This window comes from Rhinolophus sinicus, linkage group LG01 (assembly GCF_036562045.2).
Source record: "Rhinolophus sinicus isolate RSC01 linkage group LG01, ASM3656204v1, whole genome shotgun sequence".
NCBI lineage: Eukaryota > Metazoa > Chordata > Mammalia > Chiroptera > Rhinolophidae > Rhinolophus > Rhinolophus sinicus.
In genome coordinates, this window is record NC_133751.1 from 98,610,305 (window position 1) to 98,630,455 (window position 20,151).

Sequence of the window (20,151 nt, forward strand, 5' to 3'; positions counted from 1 at the left end):
TGCACAAATACTGTTATCAAAATTGGGTGTTTCTAGCAGCCAAAGTACACTGGGAAAGGCCTTCTATTATTGGCTCTGTTTTATCCATAAGGGAACTGGGGTCCAGTGACTCAAACAAGATAACACAGCTAATAAAGGTCAAGGATGGTACTTAGAAAGGAAAAGTCACCTGGCTTCCAATCCAGTGCCCCTTTACCTACCCCATCTTGTCTCTGACCTAAGGAGATGAATATGTCCAATAAAAACTGTGATTTATACATAAACACAAGTTGGAAATGCAAGCGTATACAAAACTGCTCTGTCCTTTAACCACCTGTTTACACAACAGCAACAATCACACCATATAAAATCATCAATGTTACCAAAACCCAGACTGTTACAGAGGCTCTCTCACACTGTGAAAAGAGCAGGCACTTTGCAGATAAACTGCTGGATTTGAAGCTAACGTGGCACGGAGCTACTTGTTTTGTTTTGTTTTTCAGCTCTTTTGCCTCTTTGATCTTCCTCTGTCCCATCACCTATAAAAACATCATGATAAAGCTATCACCCTAGAGAGCTACTACGATACTAATTGAGGCTTGCTAGTACCTGGCACATAGCAGCTGCTCAATAAAAACGGAATTCCCTCACCCATCCTTGCTAAGAACTTATTACGTTAGAAGTAGCCCCGCCAAGAGTAAAATCCCACCAGAAATTTCTTGAGTTAGAATCTGCCATCCATGAGAAAAGAAATCACAAAATAAGGCAAATGAATACTTTTCCCAATTTACCTCCTACCGTTCCAACAGAAAAAGGGGCATTGTGCGAGTACACAAATAGGGAGCACCTATCAACACACGCCCACCGAGTGCCAACTGCCGGAAGTGACCTACACGGTGAACAAGCAGGTCGGTCCTTCCTGGTCTGACACTGGGCCTGACCACTAGAGAGTACGGAGACCTGTGACAGGGCCCGCGAGCCCCACAGGTGGTGGTTCTGTACAGAAACAGGCAGAGAACGACACTGGGGTTAGGATTTGCTTAATTCACATGTTTGGTGGATGGACGGCAAACAAAACAGACAATCTGACTAAACTCAAGAAAAAAATGGAAGCTATCTGATCTGTAAGTTACAATGACAGACATTTTATTTAATTACTCTTCACAAGGGACTTACATCCTTTTTTGGTATTTACAGACAATGCCCATACTGTCCAGGGCATGTATAGATTAAGGGCTGACATATTTAAATAAGCAAAGTAACCCAAAAAAAATCTCATTAGGAAATACAGCAAATTATATTTTAGCCAGGAATTCTCAAACTTTTGGTCTCAAGATCCCTTTCACAGTACCGAGGAGCCCAAAGAGCTTTAGTTTGAGTAAGTTTTATTATCTAGCAACATTTACTGCATTAGAAATTTAAACGGTGAATTTTATAAAATATGTATTTTAATTCATTTCAATAATAGCATCAAATTTTAATGTAACACATTTTTATGAAAAATAATTATATTTTCGAAAAAGCTTTTCGTTAGAAAAGTGGTATTACTCCACATTTTTGCGTATCGCTTTAACATCTGGCCTAAGACAGATTCTCATATCCACTTCTACGTTCGATCAGTTTTAAAATATAATTGCAATTAAAGTATATTGAAGAAAATCTAGTCTCACAGATAGACAATAGGAAAAGGAAAGAATCTTTTAATAGCCTTCTGGATTTGTTCCTTTAGTACCACACCAAAACTCAACAAGTGGGAGTTTCCTAAAAGCTGGTTGCAATGGAGACTCTAAACCCGTATCAATAAATATTATTGTTACATTAAAACCCTTAGTCTAACTCAGTCTTTAAATGAAACTTTTACCCATGCTAGATTTTATAGCATCATATAACCACAGGTCATTTGGACGTTATCTTCAGGCAGAACTTTGAAGCATAGAACCAGAAGCCTTTGTGATTTATTGGGGCAGAGAAAAACCACACAGCTGCTCAGTGCATTCCCCGCACTGGATGACAGACAAGGAGAAGCTCAAGGGGACAGCTAGGCAGTTAGGCGTTTGCTCTTATTCCGAATTTGTCTTCCACTGGGCCCAAATACCTAAGTAGCATAATAATCTAATTTACAACGAATATTGGTTCACCTACCAAAGACACAAATATCTACTACTTTGCCTCCTCCACACTCCCACCCCATACACACAAATAAACCTGCACGTTTCCCACAAGTGAATCATGTCAGTGACATTCAAGAGAGAGACGAAAACTTGCTGCCCATTTGCTGCTACAGGCTGGACAGTTTCATATTATACGTGAAAGAACCTCCCGGCTGAGGAGAGGACTCTGCTGTCCTCCAGGAGGCCCTAGATGAGGAACTTGGGGGCAGGACCAGTGAGGATCCAAGTTACGCTGACATTCTATGTGCCAGACCTCGCCCAGCCACCTACCAGAGGGCAGGTACGAAACCAAGGGGAGACAGGCCGGGCGCTGCCATCACTGAGGGCTTGGAAGATTGCGGCCCCAGTCACAGGGGCTCCGATTACTACTCAGGAACTTGCTCAGGCCACTAAGCTCCTTTCCTCTGCTTGCTTCCTGCGCAAAATAGGATGTTTTAGGTCATTCAGCAGAAATGCATACAACCCCTACTATGAACCATTTGCTGGGTTAGGTGAAAATATTATACAAAGCCTCTCTCGCCGTGCAGGAGAACAGACAAGCTGACAAACACAAGTCTCTTCAGCAGGAAACAACATTTTCTAGTAGTTAAGGCTTTAGAATGTCAGTGACCTGTATTTAAATCTCAGTTCTATAACGTACTAGTGGTGAGACCTGGGACAATTTATTCAAGCTCTTTGGACTTCCGTTTCCTCAACTACAACATGGGATTACTTCTATCTTATCAGGACCACCGGAGAACTTAAAAGTGCATAGCTGTAGTATGTTCATTTTCACTGCCGCATAAAATTTCGCTAAATAATGGGTTGTTGTTGTTTTACCCATTTTCCTGTCAATAATCATTTGAACTATTTCCACAATTTTACTATTAGTGTTTCGATGAGCATTCTTGTACCTGTTTCTCGGTATGCTTCTGTAAGAGTTTTCTGTGGCATATACCTAGGAATTAAAATACTCAGCTATAGGGGGAGTGAAGGTTCATCTTTCCCCAAGTATTTACAGTTCCTTTACAAAGTGATAAACTTGAGAAACAATGCTGAGCAGGGGATTAAAAAAAAAAAAAGAAAAAAGTCCTGGAAGACTGAATACAGCATGAGCGAGTTTTAGAATGGACTGTATGTGCATATGGATTAGCATAATTTGTTTTAAAAGGGAGGAAATGCAGCACACAAAACTGAAGACAGGGTTACCCTGGGAGGAGTCAGGCACCAGCCTGGGATGACGCACCGAAGAGATGCAGGGTTTGGTGGGCTCTCGCTCTGAGGTCGGTGTCCTGCTCTTTTTGTTGGGCTTTAGCTTATGTCACATAAACTCCTGTCAAAGCATCAAAAAGTCCATTAAAAAAAATTGTTTTTAAAGCAATTAGCATTGCCTGTGTCTGGTACAAGGTGAAGTTCCCAATAAGTAGCAGGTATTGCTATAAAATGTGATGAGAGGGGAAGAGACGATAAGACACATTGGAAGCTCAAGGTCAGGCGTGACTAACTCGGCTGGTGCAGAGCCCTTCTCCGTAGAGGTGAAGCAACTGGGCTCCTTAACATCCAGGGCTGTGGGTGACCCAGGTCTGCAGAAAACGGAGGTGCACCGTGGGGAGGGGAAGGCAATGAAGCTGCTCAGAGGCAGAACCGCCAGACTCTGAGCTCCAAGAGGGCAGGATCCCAACACCAAGAACATGGCCTGATAACAGGTGCCAAAAGGAAGAGTTTGTTTTATAGATGGTGGTTTTAAACAGTGACCTAAACAAAGATCACTTTGGCTTAGAAGAATAGGTAAAAAGACAAAAGAAGATGGCCAAGAACAGAATAGGAAACACCCATGTAAGGATAGGCAGAGGAGCTCCGACAGGTGACAGAAAAAAAGAGAAGGAAGGCAGCTGAGAAGTCTGAGAGACACACGCACCTGCCATGTGTCAGGCACTGAGCTCAGGACCCCTCCCGCAAACCAACACACACAAAGCACGTACACATATATACACACGTATGCATAATACTATACATACATCAGCGAAAAGTACATGCATACACAAGTATACATACACACATACTCTCTTTTGCTGAACCATTCTGAAAATAAGTTGCAGACCACCATGACTCTTTCCTCCTAAATACTTCAATATGCACCTCTGAAGAGTAAGAATAGTCTCCTGCTGAACCACACCACTGTCATACCTAGAAAGATCAAAATTAATTCAATAATGATATAGTCTGCCTTCAAATTTGCACAGTTGTCCCCAAACAATTTTTATACTTTGATCCTCTATTCCCCCCAATCACCAATCATCGTTCACAGACTACATTGTTTCTCTTTGGCCCCGTGATCTAGAGCTGCTTCCGCCCACCCCGTCACATTTGTTAGGCATCCATGACCTTGATTTTTGAAAGAGTCTAGGCGGGTTGCTCTATAGATGTTTCACATTCTGAATCTGTCCAGTTGCTGACCCTTGGTTAGCTTTTTGATAAGGTGCTATATACGTCTCACTGAATCACACCAGGAGGCATAAAATGTTAAGTGATCTCATTTTTGGTAAGTTTGCTCATTCAAATAGATATCCCTGCTGCAAAGGTACATTTTTTTTTTCTTTATTATTATAAATTATCTGGGAGTGATGCTTTTAGGCCGCTATATCCTATTCCTCCACAACCTTTCACCAAATGGCTTTTCATAACCATTGACGATTGTTGCCTGAATCGGTTCTTACACTGAGGTTGCAAAATGGGGACTTTCTAATTCGATCATTCCTTCTCTAAGTTCTAGCTGGCATTCTTTTGTAAAAAACTTCCCCCGTCTTCACCCTTCCTTTTTTAAAAATGCCTATTTTTAATTTCACTACCAACTTCCTGAATTTGGTTTGTTTTTCTAAGTATTTTCATCTGTTACTATCATTCCTGTGGATATCCAAATTGTCAGATTTAAAAGTACCACCAAGTCAGCTCCCACATCCTTTTATTTTTTCCATTTGCCGTTTGGCCCGAGCACTTCCTTGCTTTTCACTCACAAGGTAGCTAACTCAGCTTGTACTTTCCCTGTGCCTGATGTGAAATCAGTCACTTCTCCAAGGAGCCCTGTTTCCTTGTAGTGGCAGTGATTCTTAGAAACAAGATGAGCTCATTGATCCTGGGGATCGTGCTTCTCCATCTACAGAGGATTCTTACTTTTGTTATTTAAGGACGGAAAGGGTTTGAGCACATTTATAGCTACTGTGACGTCACAACTTCTAGGCCTATAGCTTTTTACTGTTTTAAGGACTTGTGCAGGTTTATACCTGGAAGGGAAGTAGTGTCTAGACAGAGAGAGATACAGCAAATACAACAGAGGAAAGCAATAATGTATGGAGAGAGATTAGAAAGAAGTTGGTGTAGGCTACATTTAAAAAAAAAAAAAAAGCATGGAGTAAAACAAAACTGGTCCTGGTCCAAGCAAGTTACGAGCATGAAACTGCAAAGCATCGTACAGACAGAAAGGAATGCTTATTCCTATCAGATTTCTTACATATACAGACAGTACATCTGAAACAATAATGAAATGGCATCTGATCGCCCCCATGGGGCATAGCAAGACATAACATGACGTTCTTATAACATACCTGACTGACTCCTATCGAAATCCACTGGAAAAGTGAAATACAGCTGACTCTTGAACAACAGGGGGGGCTAGCGGCAGCAACCCCAACACAGCTGAAAGTCCATGAATAACTTATGACTCCCCCAAAACTTAACTACTGTTGGCCCTTCGCATCCACAGATTCAACCAACTGAAGATCAAAAACAGTGTTTTCGATCCACGGTTGGTAAAACACGGTTGGGAATGTGAAAAGACGGTTTTCCACCCACAGTTGACTGAATCCATGGAGGTGAAACCCATGGATACAAAGGGCCAACTGTATTTGAAAACTGAAAAAAATACGCATATGACATGTGTCAAATGGAATGGTCTAAAAAGGGCAGTACATTCAACAATGGGTCCCAATCTGTGGGCTTAGGATTCCTAAAAAGCAAAGGTCTTTTATTTCACACGCACTCTAAGCACCATCTTTAAGCTGCATAAAAACACGTCTTTCACATTTAAGCCCGACTCATTTTGAAATGAATGCACTTGCTTCCTTGTCATGTGCTGGGTTTAGTAAAATACAACTTCATTTAAAGAAATGCCCAATTGATAAGTTATTGTCACAATATATTTGATTAAAATCAAAAATTACTAATTCCTGCAACAGGTAAGAAGTACAAAAAAATTTAGGTTTTAAAGTGTATGAGAATCACTTCTCTGCGGTATTCACAACTCTGACTTCAAGTCCTGGATATTTATATTCCTCCTTTGGCTACGTAAGCCTGAATCTAGAACAAGCGCACAGGGGTTGATATTTAGCTAAGTAGTTAAAGCTTCTGGTTTCTCAGAAATGAAAATCTTCCCATCCCCATAGCAAAGGGACATGCATTAATGCTCCAGGCCCCAAGATGTGGAGATCTGAGTACTGCATGCTTAACCGAGAAACGTAAACACCACCGCAGTGAGGCAAATCGAGGTCAGGGATTCATTTCCTTGTCTGGCCCCAGGGAACAGAACCACAGGTTCCAAAACAATGCTGCAGAAGAACGGACTGGAAAAAAAATCAGAAACCCAAGCAGCTCGATTTAATTCCAGACAGAGAAGGGAATCAGTTCCCAAAACTCGGAAGCTGCAGGAGTTTCACAGCTTTCCGCCACTCTCACCAAAGGTTCGGGCTTGCATGGGCTGATTCAGAGCACGAAGCACGTCGGACTTCACTGCTCCCCCAGGTTGAGTGCCCTTTCTGTGATTAGAACGGAAGGACCATGAGAAGCACAGCCTTCCTTTTTCTCTGCCACACAAGCACTGCTGGACCAGATACTCTGAGGTTCGAAAGACTCGGCAAAGACCTACCTCCAGCAGCCCCGCATTTCAACACAGAAGAACATCAGCCGAAAGTAAACGTGGGCAAGTCGGGGAGCAGTGTGGGGCCTTAGCCGGGGAAGTCCCCGCAGTGAGAGAGAGTCCCAGAGATATCTGATTATTCTACTGCCAGCTGAGTCACTCCCCGATCCCCCCGGGCTCCTCTGAGTCACACACTGCCAGGCACCAGGTGTTTGGTGCTTACAGTAACAGGAACCCTATGAGGTGGCAACCACTGACCCCTCATTTTAGAGCTATAGAAACTGAAACACAGAGGCACTCAGTAACCATATAGCACCAATAGCACAGATATTAAGAAATGGAGCCACATTTCTAACCAAGGTCCCCTGCACTCAACACGCAGGCTTTTACGATATGCTTCACTGTCGGCCCATTGTTCCAACAGAGCCGTGAAGAAAGCTCACTTCACATGCCAAGACCTAAGCACATGAATTACTTGTTACTGCTGATGAGTTATTCAGTATACAGTGAAGGTTTACCACTAATAAGAGAGCCGACTAAATTATCTTCCTCTATCCAAATGATACCAGATACACCTACCATTCAGCAGCTCTTCCAGGGGTTCTCAACGTGGGAACATTTTGAAACTGTCTGGAGACATTTTTGATGGCCATAAATCACGAGGTGCTACTGGCACCTAGTGGATACAGGCCGGGGATGCAGCTAAACACGCACAAGACAGCTCCCCCACAAAGAACTGGAATTGAAACAAATGTCGACCACGCCCTAGGCCCTATACCAAAAACTGTAGGCGAGAAAACTCCCCACAAAACTGTTCTGACAATGCAGATACAGTTCATGGTGCAGAGGTTAGTGAGGCACGGCCCCAAAAGCCTGGAGCGGCACCACACGTCACCCTCCTCCAGCAGCTCCGTGACCCACCTGCAGAAGCACAAGATGTGAAGAGACTCAGGTTCCTGAATGTGCTAGACTCGTGCGTGGTTACAAGTTCTGCTAAAAGTGTTTTAAAGGAAGAAATTGGAACTAAAAGCTAAGAGCAGGTTTGGGCATCATCAATGTATTATCCATACTAACCCTCTGCCTAGTATCACACATCATCGAAGGCTGGCTCTGTCTGCAGCACAAACTCAGCTGGAGGCTGAGCAGCAGCCCAGGAAGGAAGCCTGGCAGTCCAGACAGAGCTGAGCTCATGCTTTGGTGAAAGAGGAAGCTCTCAGGTGTCTGCAAGTCAGCCAAAGAAGCGCATTTGGAAGGTTCTAATGTAACGACTCATTAGCACAGCTCCTCAATTAAAGTACGTGGCCACAGCCTTCCTCCAATTTCAAGTGAAATTAAAGCACGTTTGTCACTGACCTCGCCTCTCACTGAAGGTGAAGACAATGGGCCGTGGTGGCCAGAGTCAGAGGATGGAGTCAGACCTGATCAAGAACTCATGTCCGCTACAAGAGAAACAGAGTGAAGGTGAGACACAGCGACAGGCAGAGCCCACTTCACACCAGGGGCCCTGGGGAATCCCTGTTCGTGGCGCCCAGCCCACAGCAGCAGGTCTGGGTTTCCCCCAGCAGCAGAGTCGCCCCCACATACAGATTAACAGCACTTGTTTTCATCAGCATCCTGAACACGATTCTGGACATCAGCGCAGGAGACAGAACGCCGAGTCAACATCAAAAGTCAGACACACATTCATTTTTATACTTTCAGAAAATGCAAATCACATGGAGGCTCTGTATGGTGTGGCTCCTGCGGACTAACTGGAGAAACTGAAAGAATCCACAGCTTGTGGACCTTTAAAATCTTGACCAGAAACAGGACATACATACGCACAAACTCACACACATGTGATCTTCCCTCAAACAATAATGGCTAAGTGACTCCCAAAGATGAGACTCCAGGTAAATGCAGAAAGGGCTGCGTACACATGCTCTTGGTCACCAACGGGCACAAAACAGGCGGTCCCACATTTCCTCAGGAGGAGGGGAATGAGAACTGGCTTGCGTTGCACAGATCTAAGTGTGAATACTATCTGCCATGTGTGCGCTGCCCGATTTGCTTCTGATGGGTGATTTAACCATGGCAACCATCAGTTTCCTGATGTGCAGAATGGTAGGTAGTAGTAAGTCACTGGCAAGGCTCAGTCACGTCACCCAGGGTGTGGGTCGTCCGTGTCCCCACGACTGTGCTGTCATCTCATGTGTCGTCTGGGTGCACGTACCTAGTAGCTCTCTCTGCCCCAAACTATGGTAAGTGTCAAACATTAAATATTCAGGGCCGCGAAGGAAGATAAGAGGGGCTCATTCCTTTGGGTAAAAGAGAAAGAGAGGGTCCCCCTGGCTGAGCCTCGAAAGCACCAGACACAGGCCATGGGGAGAGCAGAAGGAGGGTTAGATGCCACGTGAGAATCTAAGAGGCAGCCAAGGAGAAAATGGGTCTCTGAGAAGCAAGGGAGATGGTCAGTTACAGAGAAAAAATAGTACCTTCTATGAGATAAACTGGCACGCTGATAACAACTTCCTCTTAAACAGGCAAGTAGGTCTATGAGCTAGAAGCAGAGGGCACTGCTAACTCGCCTACATGGAGTCCAGAGTTCTGGAGAGACACGCAGGAGCCAGGGATTGTAAAATATCCAACCAACCTCGGAATAAGAAAGTCCAGTAGTTTGAGGACAGACTTAGAGTTAATACAAGTGAAGAGTATAAACTATTTTTAACCATAAAATACAAGATATTTAATAACGTAAAATACTACAAAATATGAGGAGCCCAGCCCATCCATAAATTCCCTTTCTATTCAATCCATTAACTACTGTGGAAACCATCCATCTAGGCTATCGCATATTGCACCCAAAAAAAAAAAAAAAAAAAAAAAACCAACAGAGATACACATGAAGACAAGGGGGACAAAGTCAGCAATGAAAAGAAAATGGCTTTAGTTGAGTTTAGAAATGTACACAATGATTACACACATCTATACTATTTTCTACTGGTGTAAGAATCATCTAGAAAACAAATATTTACTTCATAGGAAAAGATCTGGGGCATCTTGGATTAAAGCTTTCGATGTTTGCAAGGAGAGAGGAGGAAATATCAGACAGTCACCTCAAAGAATTTAACAAAAAACAGGAAGGAAAATGCCCGTCATAAGTGGTTGCTGATAAAAGAGTGATTTGAAAGCAATCCATTCTCCATATACAATTTTTCTAATAATGAAATATATCAAGTATATAAAAATAAAAGTACAGAAAATGTTTGCAAAACCAATGTACCCAACCACCCAGTGTTAACTGATAGTATATTTACCTATAATGGTTTCAGAATTTACAAGCTGAAATACCAGACACAGGGACAGCCCAAGCACCCTAAACCATCCCTTGCTCCCCCCTCCGCCCCAGGAATAAGCACTTGCAATGAAGTTGGAATGTATCATTTCTGCCCAGGACGTGTTCAGTACTGTCCTGATCACATGTTTGTAAAGACAACTTCATGACCATTTAATTCTTTCGCTGCGCTGATTTCAAGTTTTATTTTTCCAAAATGTGTCAGAAACCAACAAAAAGAAAAAGTTGATATTTGGACTATTTTATGCATTTAATAATAACAATGTGAGCTGCTTCATCTATAAGTGACATCATTTTTGTGTATAAAAATTTCGGATATAGTCATTCGGAGATATCTGACCGTTACGGCAAAAGGGTTAAAAAGAGTCTAGGCAAATGTAAGATTCCTTTATCACTTCTTCTCAAGTAGTTTTCTATAAAAATATATATCTCCATTTCCAGGAAAACCACAAAGATGAAATTACGATGATGAAATATGTAATGAATAAACTCTAAGAAAGATCCTAGATTTCAAGGCTACCTACAATGTAACTTTTTCCTACCTGGAGTCCCAACTACAGCAAAGAGAAACAAGTTTTTCACCCTCCTCACCAAGTATTTATTAAATGTCCCCTGTGTACAGGGTCTGAAAAAAACATTGCTCCTCCAAGCGTGGTTGTTGGCTAATAGCATCAACATCACGACGCCCAACTACAGACCTACTCAACCTGAGTCTTCCTTTTAGCAAGATCCCAAGTAATGTGGCTGCACGTTCAAGTCTGAGAGGAGCTGGGTTAAGACAACCCAGACCAAGGCAGATCCAAATCCAACACCTTTCTGCCCAACTTACCCTTTTCTTTCAAGTGTTATCTCTACACGCATTTGTCTCATTAGAGCAGTGGTTACCAACCAGGGGTGATTTGGGCTCCCAGGGTGCATTCGGCAATGTTTGGAAACATTGTGCCACAACTTCTGTCTAGTCTAGGCGCTAAAAGCCAGGGACTATCTAGGAGCTAAAAGCCAGGGACGCTGCCAAACATCCTACAGTGGCTGAGGATAGGCCTCCACAACAAAGAATTACCTATGATTTCTTGCCTAAAATGATCAGTTGTTAACTTCAGTAATTTAATGAGCTGATTTGAGCATCTTTTTCCATGGGGGGAAAAAATAAACCAATAACTAAAAACATTTCATGTCCTACACTTTCAAGTAAAGAGGTTATAAGTTTCCCACAAGAGTTCACACCAGATCAATAATCATTAATATACAACCAAGATCAGTACAGTAAAACAACAAATGCACATGTCGAAATATTCCACAATTTTACAAGCTAAATTTAAAAAGTAACTGGACTGCTACCATACCTCCTTCTCCAATAAAAAACATTCTGATGTTCATTTAACTTAATTCTTCTTTTCTCTGACAACACAGGATCATTAGTGAAGAAACACTGGCCACTTCAAGATCACAAGCCTTCACTGGGCTAAATCAAATTACTTCATTGAAAAGAAACTTCATAATATACCAAAAAAAAAAAAAAAAAGTTTTTAAGGTGATTGAAAAACTCTCTAGTATTTTCACAAGCCTTGCTAATGCCATCAAAATGTTATGAAGGAATGATGTTCCTTCTTCAGAGAATGTAGAATTATGGCACACAATTAGAATGGTGGGAGTTGGTCTATATATGAAAAAAATGGGTCACTGTGTGTAATTACTCAGAAGATGAGTAATGAACTCGGCATGTTTTTTTGTGTGTGTGTTTTTTTTTAAGATGAATGTGGTTCTGGGTGAGCATTGCTTTATAGGGCTTTGTATGAACTAAATTCTACTCAGAGAGAGCCCCGAGGTTATAGTTAATACTCTGATCTACAACTTGAAAACACTTAATGCAGCACAGCCTGGGACCTTACACTACACTGAAAGTCAAGTGCACTCCCTGTCTAGATCAGAACCAGTCTTTGGCATTGATATTTTCACAGTGCAAAACAAGAAGTCAGTCACATGCTCCTATTACACATTACCAGCTATCTTTTGGCCTCATAAATCCCATTCCACCATATTCTTTAATTATGTTGCCAAAGACCTAAAGTGACGGCAGATAGAAATTACGTTTCATTTCATCCTCCTTTACATGGATTGTGGAACAAGGAAGAGTTGCACCTAAGAGAAGCTGATGGGTTATACTGCTAAGAGTCCCTTTTTAAAAAGTTTTGCCACGTATGGAAATCTTTAGAGAACACTGTTTGTGTTCCTGAAGCCTCACGGTTAACACAATGACCACTTTCACCACAGAAACTCCGAGATAACCTCAGCAGTAACTCCATGGGCAGTGCTGGCCACACCTCCACAAACCGGCTGCCCACGTTTTGCTTCATCATCAGGAGGTCCCTTTCCTTTCTTCCCCCACCTCCTTTTGCCTGTCTTTCATCTTTAATGGGCTTGGGCAAGCTGCTTAGAAATAATCAATCAAATAAGAACATGGGGCAGGGAGGGAAGGGTTGTTGAACCACACCAAGGCATTCTTTGTTTTCTTTGATTCACTTGGCTCATACTTATTTTTATGTTAGCGCTCAAAATCAGCATTTCCTCCATTTGTGAAATGATTTTAAGTTTTGGTAAGTCCCTTTATCAGGACATTCAATCATCTCTATACAAAGGAGAGGGGCCTAGGCAGATGTTTCAAGGTCAAAATGATACATGTCTCTGTTATAATCTTGTCCTGTTTTTAACCCAACACATATTCCTGCCTTTTGAGCTCAGTGTATAAAATTGGCCTCACCTGCTGTAAATGCCTTACGATAGCTCCTTTCTCACATCATCTCTTAATCTACCACTGGAGCAAAGGCTGCGCGCCCTGAGACACTAAGACCAAGTACAGTAAAACACGCACCTCGAGGACACGGTGCTCCACCATCAACACCACTGCTGGACACTAAAAGAAATGTCTAATAAGAGCTAGAACGTTACTACCAAAACTGTCTTGGATTTACCTCTAGCTTGTTATTCATGTACAGGGTCCCTTTAATTTGCCTCTGCTGTATCCACCCCCCAACCAGCATGTCTCACATCTTTCTATCTTGACTGTTAGCTGTGATTGCTTAAAAATGGGCCAAAATAGCAAGATGTGTGGGGGAAACACCCAACCAAGCAAGCCTTGAGTATTCATTCCATTTCAGAAGGCGTAGCTGCTCTAGCTTCCCTGGTCAGTCAGCCCCTGCGGGGAGCTGCACCGTGAGAGGTGGAGCAGGCAGGGAGTGCACTGCAGGTCACAGACGCCCGGTGATACGAGAACACGGTTCTGGACCCATGGCGTCAGACACGACGGGCTACATGCAGACACTGCAGCTCACAAGTGTATGTCCCGAGACTGAGAAAACGTTTTTATACAGATGTCTATAAGGAAAGGAACTGTGCCTCTCACTAAATCATTTCTGGGAAATTCTTCACTATGTCTCTATACAGTGGCTTCTGTAATGTTTCTATAAGGAAAGGAATTTGGCTGTCAAACATTTCTGGCAATTATTCACTATAATTATTATATAGTTAACATTTCTCCACTTCAAAATGCATTAACATCTACATTTTGTACAATTTGTCATTTGAAACTCCAGTGAATCTAAGAATGACTGGGTGCCTGCCATGGGCACACTGACGGGGGGTCTGTGTGCTAAGCACGGGGACCCCTGGGGACACACAGCAGGATGCATTCTCTTAAGCTCTGTGACACTGGCTCTTCAACTAAGCTGCATCTGACCATCAGGGAACAAGGCAATTATTTACTGACTAGACACAGACTCTTTGCCACAATGGAAAGTTAAAAATCGAAAATGTGGCCCCTTTGTTTACCGTGTAAAATACAAAACAGGCCACTGAAGACCTACAAAGAAGCAAATGACTCTAAATCCACATGATCAGACTAAGCGTGCAGGGGTAAGATTTCCTTACAAAGAAAGTCCAGGGACTGGCAAAATCAAGTGGCTAGAAATAGTTCTAGTTTTGCCACATGGCATTCAGGAAGGAAAAGTATGCGGAAGCAAGATATTCTGGTGTGGAAAGGGGCACTCACAGCTTGCACATAGGATTTTTTTTTACTTGGAATGTGACTGTATTTCATACCCCATGTTCCCAAATTCCACTTTCTCATACTACCTTGATTTTACTGACTTCACTCCTTGAGTATAAGGCACCAGGCTTGGCACCAGAAACGCAAACATGAACAAGGCATGTTCTCTGACCTCAAGGAACCCACAGTCGTCCCCAGTCGTTCCCATGATCCCTGCCTAGATGTAAATTTCTTAAGCCCAGGGCTTCCTGACTCATATTCCCAGACTGCATATTCATTCATTTCACAAATATTTTAACTATCTAACATCCTAAATGTAATGCTACGGACACAATGGTAAAAAATGACACGGTCTCTCTCCTCCGAAGGAGATTCCAGTAGTGGAAGAAACAAAAACCCAACAGCCAGAAAGATGGGTGTTGTGGCAGAAGAGGCACAGGACTGTGAGCCCACACAGATGGACCCCACACCCAGTGCACCCCACCAAGGCTTGGGAGGGAAAAGTCTCCTAAAGAAAGAGATGTCCAAGCCGAGGCCTGAAGGATGACGAGAAGTCAGCCAGCCCCGAAGGCAGCAAAAGAGTTTTCCATACAAATGAAAGTTTGCGCAAAGGTCCAAAGTGGGAGAAATCATGGAACTTGCAAGGAATCGGAAGGCTTCAGGGCAGCAGTAACTCAGGGCTGGAGGTGATGGAAGCGGGGGTCAGACCTAGAAGAGAGCTCAGCATTAAAGAGCTAGGATTTTACTGTGAGGGCACGGACCTACCACTGAAAGGTTTTAAGCAGGATGGTGTTATTACACATAAGATGGGCAGTAAACATTTGCTTTGATGTATCAAATAATCTTTCAGAGAAGTTCTAATCTTCCCCATCCCCTAAATCAGAATGTTTGACCTCAGTGAACAACAGACAGGATTCCCTAACAAAAAGAGGCTCTGCGTAATACCTAGAGCAACACTGTCCAATAAAAATATGCTACGAGCCACATATGTAATTTTAAATTTTACAGTAGCCATAGTCTTAAAAACCAAAATTAAGGTTAATGATATATTTTGTTTCATGGAATATTTCTAAACTATTATTTCAACATGTATTCAATATTAAAAATATGAAGATATTCAACATTCTTTTTTTTTTGTACTAAGGCTGTGAACTCCAGTGTGCATTTTACACATACGTCACATCTCAATCTGGACTGGCCCAAGTTCAAGTGCTCTATAGCCACATGTGGCTAAGTGGCTACCATACTGCACAGTACAGATCTCAGGTGTACTTTTGGAAGCATGTCTTGGAATGTTTAAAGTACTTTTATCGTTTGTGTGTTTGTCTTCAAATTTAGAAAAATAATGCAGATCAGTTTTTCAATGTGAAAAAAAACACACAGAGAAAAGCTCAAGTTTGAAATGTACCCAAAATCCCATGCCAAAAATACCACTTACATTTGGATGTGTACGCTTGTAAGACATTGTCCTACGTCCAAAATATAGGTAGGGTAGGCTTTTTAAAGAGTAAGGTCTGTATCAGTAACTCTTAAACCTGATAAATCAAACAAAGCTCTCAATAAAATGAAACAGATGAATTCTGTTTTCCCAGTTTTATGACCTTTTCACACTATATTTAAATGAGCATATCCTAGAATTTTGAAGTTTTATAGGGAACCATTGTCATTTATGGGAAATGCTGCTCTCCATATTACCTGCAATTTTCAGGCTGTCCCACTTCTCCAGTTTTTCTCTCCCACCATCTATCTACTCTGTTCTTCCCTTTTCAAAAAAAAAAAAAAAAAAAAGGAGGGAGAGAGGGAGGGAGGGAGGGGTGCCTAACATCTGACAAAATATTTCAAGAACGCACGGGTTTGACTGTATTCTTGCCCTTTGCTTATTAGTGGCCAGAGGCGCCCTCTGAGTGACGGTCTCACCTCCTTTCCAGGCCGCATAAGCAGCGATCCCAGAACGATGAATTCCAGCGCCACCGACGTGCCCTGCCCCTGGAAGCCCCTCGTGACTCGCCAAATCATCCCCGCGCTGTACTTCGTGGTCTTCCTCGCAGGCATCCTGCTCAATGGTGTGTCGGGATGGATCTTCTTCCACGTGCCCAGCTCCAAGAGTTTCATCATTTACCTCAAGAACATTGTGATCGCCGACTTTCTCATGAGCCTGACTTTTCCTTTCAAGATTCTCAGCGACTCGGGGCTGGGCCCCTGGCAGCTGACCGTGTTCATGTGCCGGGGCTCGGCCGTGCTCTTTTACATCAGCTTGTATGTCAGCATCGTTTTCTTCGGGCTCATCAGCTTTGACAGATACTACAAAATCGTGAAGCCTCTTCATACCTCGTGCGTCCAGTCGGTGACTTACAGCAAACTCCTGTCGGCGACCGTGTGGGTCCTCATGCTGCTTATCGCCGTCCCCAACATGATCCTCACCAACCAGAGTGTGAGGCAGGTCACACACATAAAATGCGTGGAGCTGAAGAACGAACTGGGGCTGAAGTGGCACAAAGCATCCAACTTCATCTTTGTGAGCATCTTCTGGGTCGCGTTTCTTCTCTTAATCGTTTTCTACACGGCCATCACGAGGAAAATTTTCAAGTCCCACCTCAAGTCCAGGAAGAACTCCATTTCGGTCAAGAGGAAATCTAGCCGCAATATATTCAGCATCATGTTCGTGTTTGTTGTCTGTTTCGTACCCTACCACATCGCCAGAATCCCCTATACCAAGAGCCAGACGGAAGCTCATTACAGCTGCCAGTCCAAAGAAACCTTGCACTACGTGAAGGAATTCACTCTGCTCCTGTCAGCTGCAAATGTGTGCCTGGACCCCATTATCTATTTTTTCCTATGCCAGCCATTTAGAGAAACCTTATGTAAGAAACTACACATCCCATTCAAAGCTCAGCATGACTCAGAAAACTCCAAAATCAGAAGGGGAAATACAACGCAGGAAAGCACAGATACTCTGTGATTTCCCACCTCCTTTCCGATAGTCTGTATATGCATATTGTAATCTTCAATTACATCATAAGAGAAAGAATGAGAAACATATCCATGATAATAAGTATCATCACCGAGCTTTGCTATCCAATTTAGTACAATAATGAATTAAAATGTAAGTTTCCATGCTTTTTTGTAATACCAAAGAAAAAAATAAAGCGTACATTTTTAAATTGTATCAAAATAATAGGTCTAAACTTATAATCACTAATCTGGTATGTTAATGTAGAACTTTAAATAGCAAATACGAAAATAGGAAGCAATCAAGACAATTCACGGCAATGTGTTCCCTCTCTAAACATAAGAATTAAGTTAGGAAATTATGTATATTTTTTCAACAGGGTCATTAAAGACAAACTAAAATGCAGGAACAATTTGATAAAAGACTAGAGGCCTATTTCTAGTAAAGTCAAGTTTACTCTGATTTGAAGGAGGAAAAGCAGACACCCAGAAAAACAACATAAGAAATCCCCTACTGATTTATCTCATGGCATTTCAAAGGAAAGCAGATATAAAGTATGTACTTTGCAACAAAAAAAATGTATTTTTTTTTCTGATAGCATTTTGAGGATGATATAAAAATACATTTTAAATATGTTCGCTACAAAAACTTGTTAAGCCACTTAATGAGCCTGCAGTTCTGGTGTTAGAATATTTCTAAGTGGACTCTACTGAGGGAAGCTAGATATTGGCCTGTGTTGCCAGCAACTTCCCGTTCTCTGTCATGGACAAAAAAAAAAAAATAGGATGAGTGGGGAAAAAACAGTCAGTCTCTCTCTCTCTCTCTCTCTCTCTCTCTCTCTCTCTCAATATGCATTTATTCTCTAAGGGCAGGAGGAAGCAGTTTTCTTAGAAAACTGGACTTGATAAAAAGAACAGCTGAAATTTATAATAATGAGTGAGAAATTATACATAAAATGGAAATTGGACTTGACGAAAACCTAAAACTTGTAATAATGAGTGAAAAATTATGCAGAAAATGAAAATGTACACATCACATTTTATGAAAAACAAACGAATTAATATGTGCAGATGTGGGATATGGTTGCTGGCTTGTGAGTTATCAAAACTAAATTCTTTCTCTGCTATTAACTGGCTAGAAGACATTCAGCCCCTGTTTCAAATGCTCTTTACAAACAATTTTGTAAGTCATTGTATATAGATAGATAGATAGATAGATAGATAGATAGATAGAGATATAGATATACATACATATATATATTTCACTCTTTACTGTATATGTACTAATAAAGAAATTATTTTTAATAGTGCCAATTTTTTTTCTTAATAATCAAGATATGAAAAAATATTACCAGATTTCCTCATAGTCAAGACATAGGTGGTTTCTTTAACACACTCAATTATGCATGCTAATGAAGACATTACACAGAAAATCAAAAATTCTATTTGCTACTGACTTTGCAAAATAAGTATTGTATATGCTCTAGGACCTCATCAGATTTTAGGCAAAACTCAGAAATCATATCTTAAATTGCAGAAGAAATAGAAAGATTTTCAAACTCTATGTCCACTTTCTACACTTGTAAAAAGCTCCCTGTTACCAACTCTGGGCCAAATAACCTCTCTCAAAAAGAATCAAATCACAAACCTACTATACACGTGCTTGGTAAAACTAAGCTTGCTGTATTTGCTTGGCTAGATATATGTACAGAAGAAATTGTGTGTATTCTTCACAATTTCCGTTGGCCAGCATAAATTAATAAATACTGGTTTCAAATGCTCCTACTGGACTACAGGAGAAAATGAAAGTGAACAAGAGAAGACAAGGAGCACCAAGTAATAATGCCTCTGGGCCTTGTGCTACAGCAGATCAGTGACGTGAAAGACGGGATGTCTCAGGAAACAGCACGCAATGCAGACGAGGGCATTGTGAAGTAAGAGTTGAGTAGCAGTTACTACATTTTAGAACTTTCAGGTCCAGGGCTACAACAAAAAATAAAGTGGCCGAGCATTTACAATGGATTAACTGGTGCAGGGAGGCGACGGGGGAGCCCTTCCAGGTCCCTCTGTAGATAAACAGTGCAGGTGCTCAAGTGCTCGCTGCCCCGTGCCGCTTCCAAACTCAGGTGCCTATGGTGGCGAGGAAAGCCAGGCCAGTGCGGTTGTAAGAAAATGGTAAATAGGGAATGTTGAGGAGAAGGGTGAGACCAGAGCTCGAGCTTCACCAACGGGCCCCTTAACTCCAGCCAATTGTTTCCCCATGTTTTCAAGGGATGCAAAACATAAAAAAAAATTAAATTAAAAAACCACAAAATTTTAAATTGCTGGGGGGGGCAGCAATGAAAACACATCTGTGGACAGAATATGATATATCAACAGCTGCGTTGCAACATCTGGAATGCATAAATCTCATAGAAAGGTATTCAAAAGTGGCTCTTAACTAATACTGAAAACACCCGCTTTAATAGGAATCCTGCTTTCTTTCACTAAACTGAGGCTCTGTGTTGATCCGTAATTGATGCAACTTACCTACACAAAAATACTCTCAAGTGTTTTTATAAAAGAAATATTTGAGACAAGAAGAATCAAGAAACAAAGAAACCACAATCACATAAAAGATTCCACATGAAACTTACCCACAGAGATGTCTGAACCTTGCCACTGTCTTTTACAAAATGTTATCATCAGCAGTGCTGACTTGCTGGTCATCTCCTCAGCCTCCATACTTTCTTTTCTCAGCAAAAAAAGCAAAATTTTCCCTTTGGGAAATTTCACTTTTCCCTGTTCT

At 41.8% G+C, this 20,151-nt stretch overlaps 2 protein-coding genes across 17 annotated transcripts in view; one reads left to right on the forward strand and one right to left on the reverse strand.

The window, feature by feature from the left end:
* The window catches only part of P2RY14 (purinergic receptor P2Y14), a 48,091-nt gene extending 29,418 nt beyond the window's left edge, over positions 1-18,673 (forward strand). For 2 of the 3 annotated variants that reach the window (XM_019748877.2, XM_019748879.2), the window contains exon 2: positions 16,343-18,673. In XM_019748877.2, the coding sequence (XP_019604436.1) occupies positions 16,369-17,373 (1,005 nt within the window). In that variant the 5' untranslated portion in view covers positions 16,343-16,368 and the 3' untranslated portion in view covers positions 17,374-18,673. Of the gene's footprint in view, positions 1-16,298 lie in introns of all 3 variants that reach the window. The other variant, XM_074333635.1, reaches the window with a different exon arrangement.
* Positions 1-20,151, reverse strand: part of MED12L (mediator complex subunit 12L) — a 313,410-nt gene that overhangs the window by 178,783 nt on the left and 114,476 nt on the right. The gene's annotated exons all lie outside the window — the stretch shown is intronic.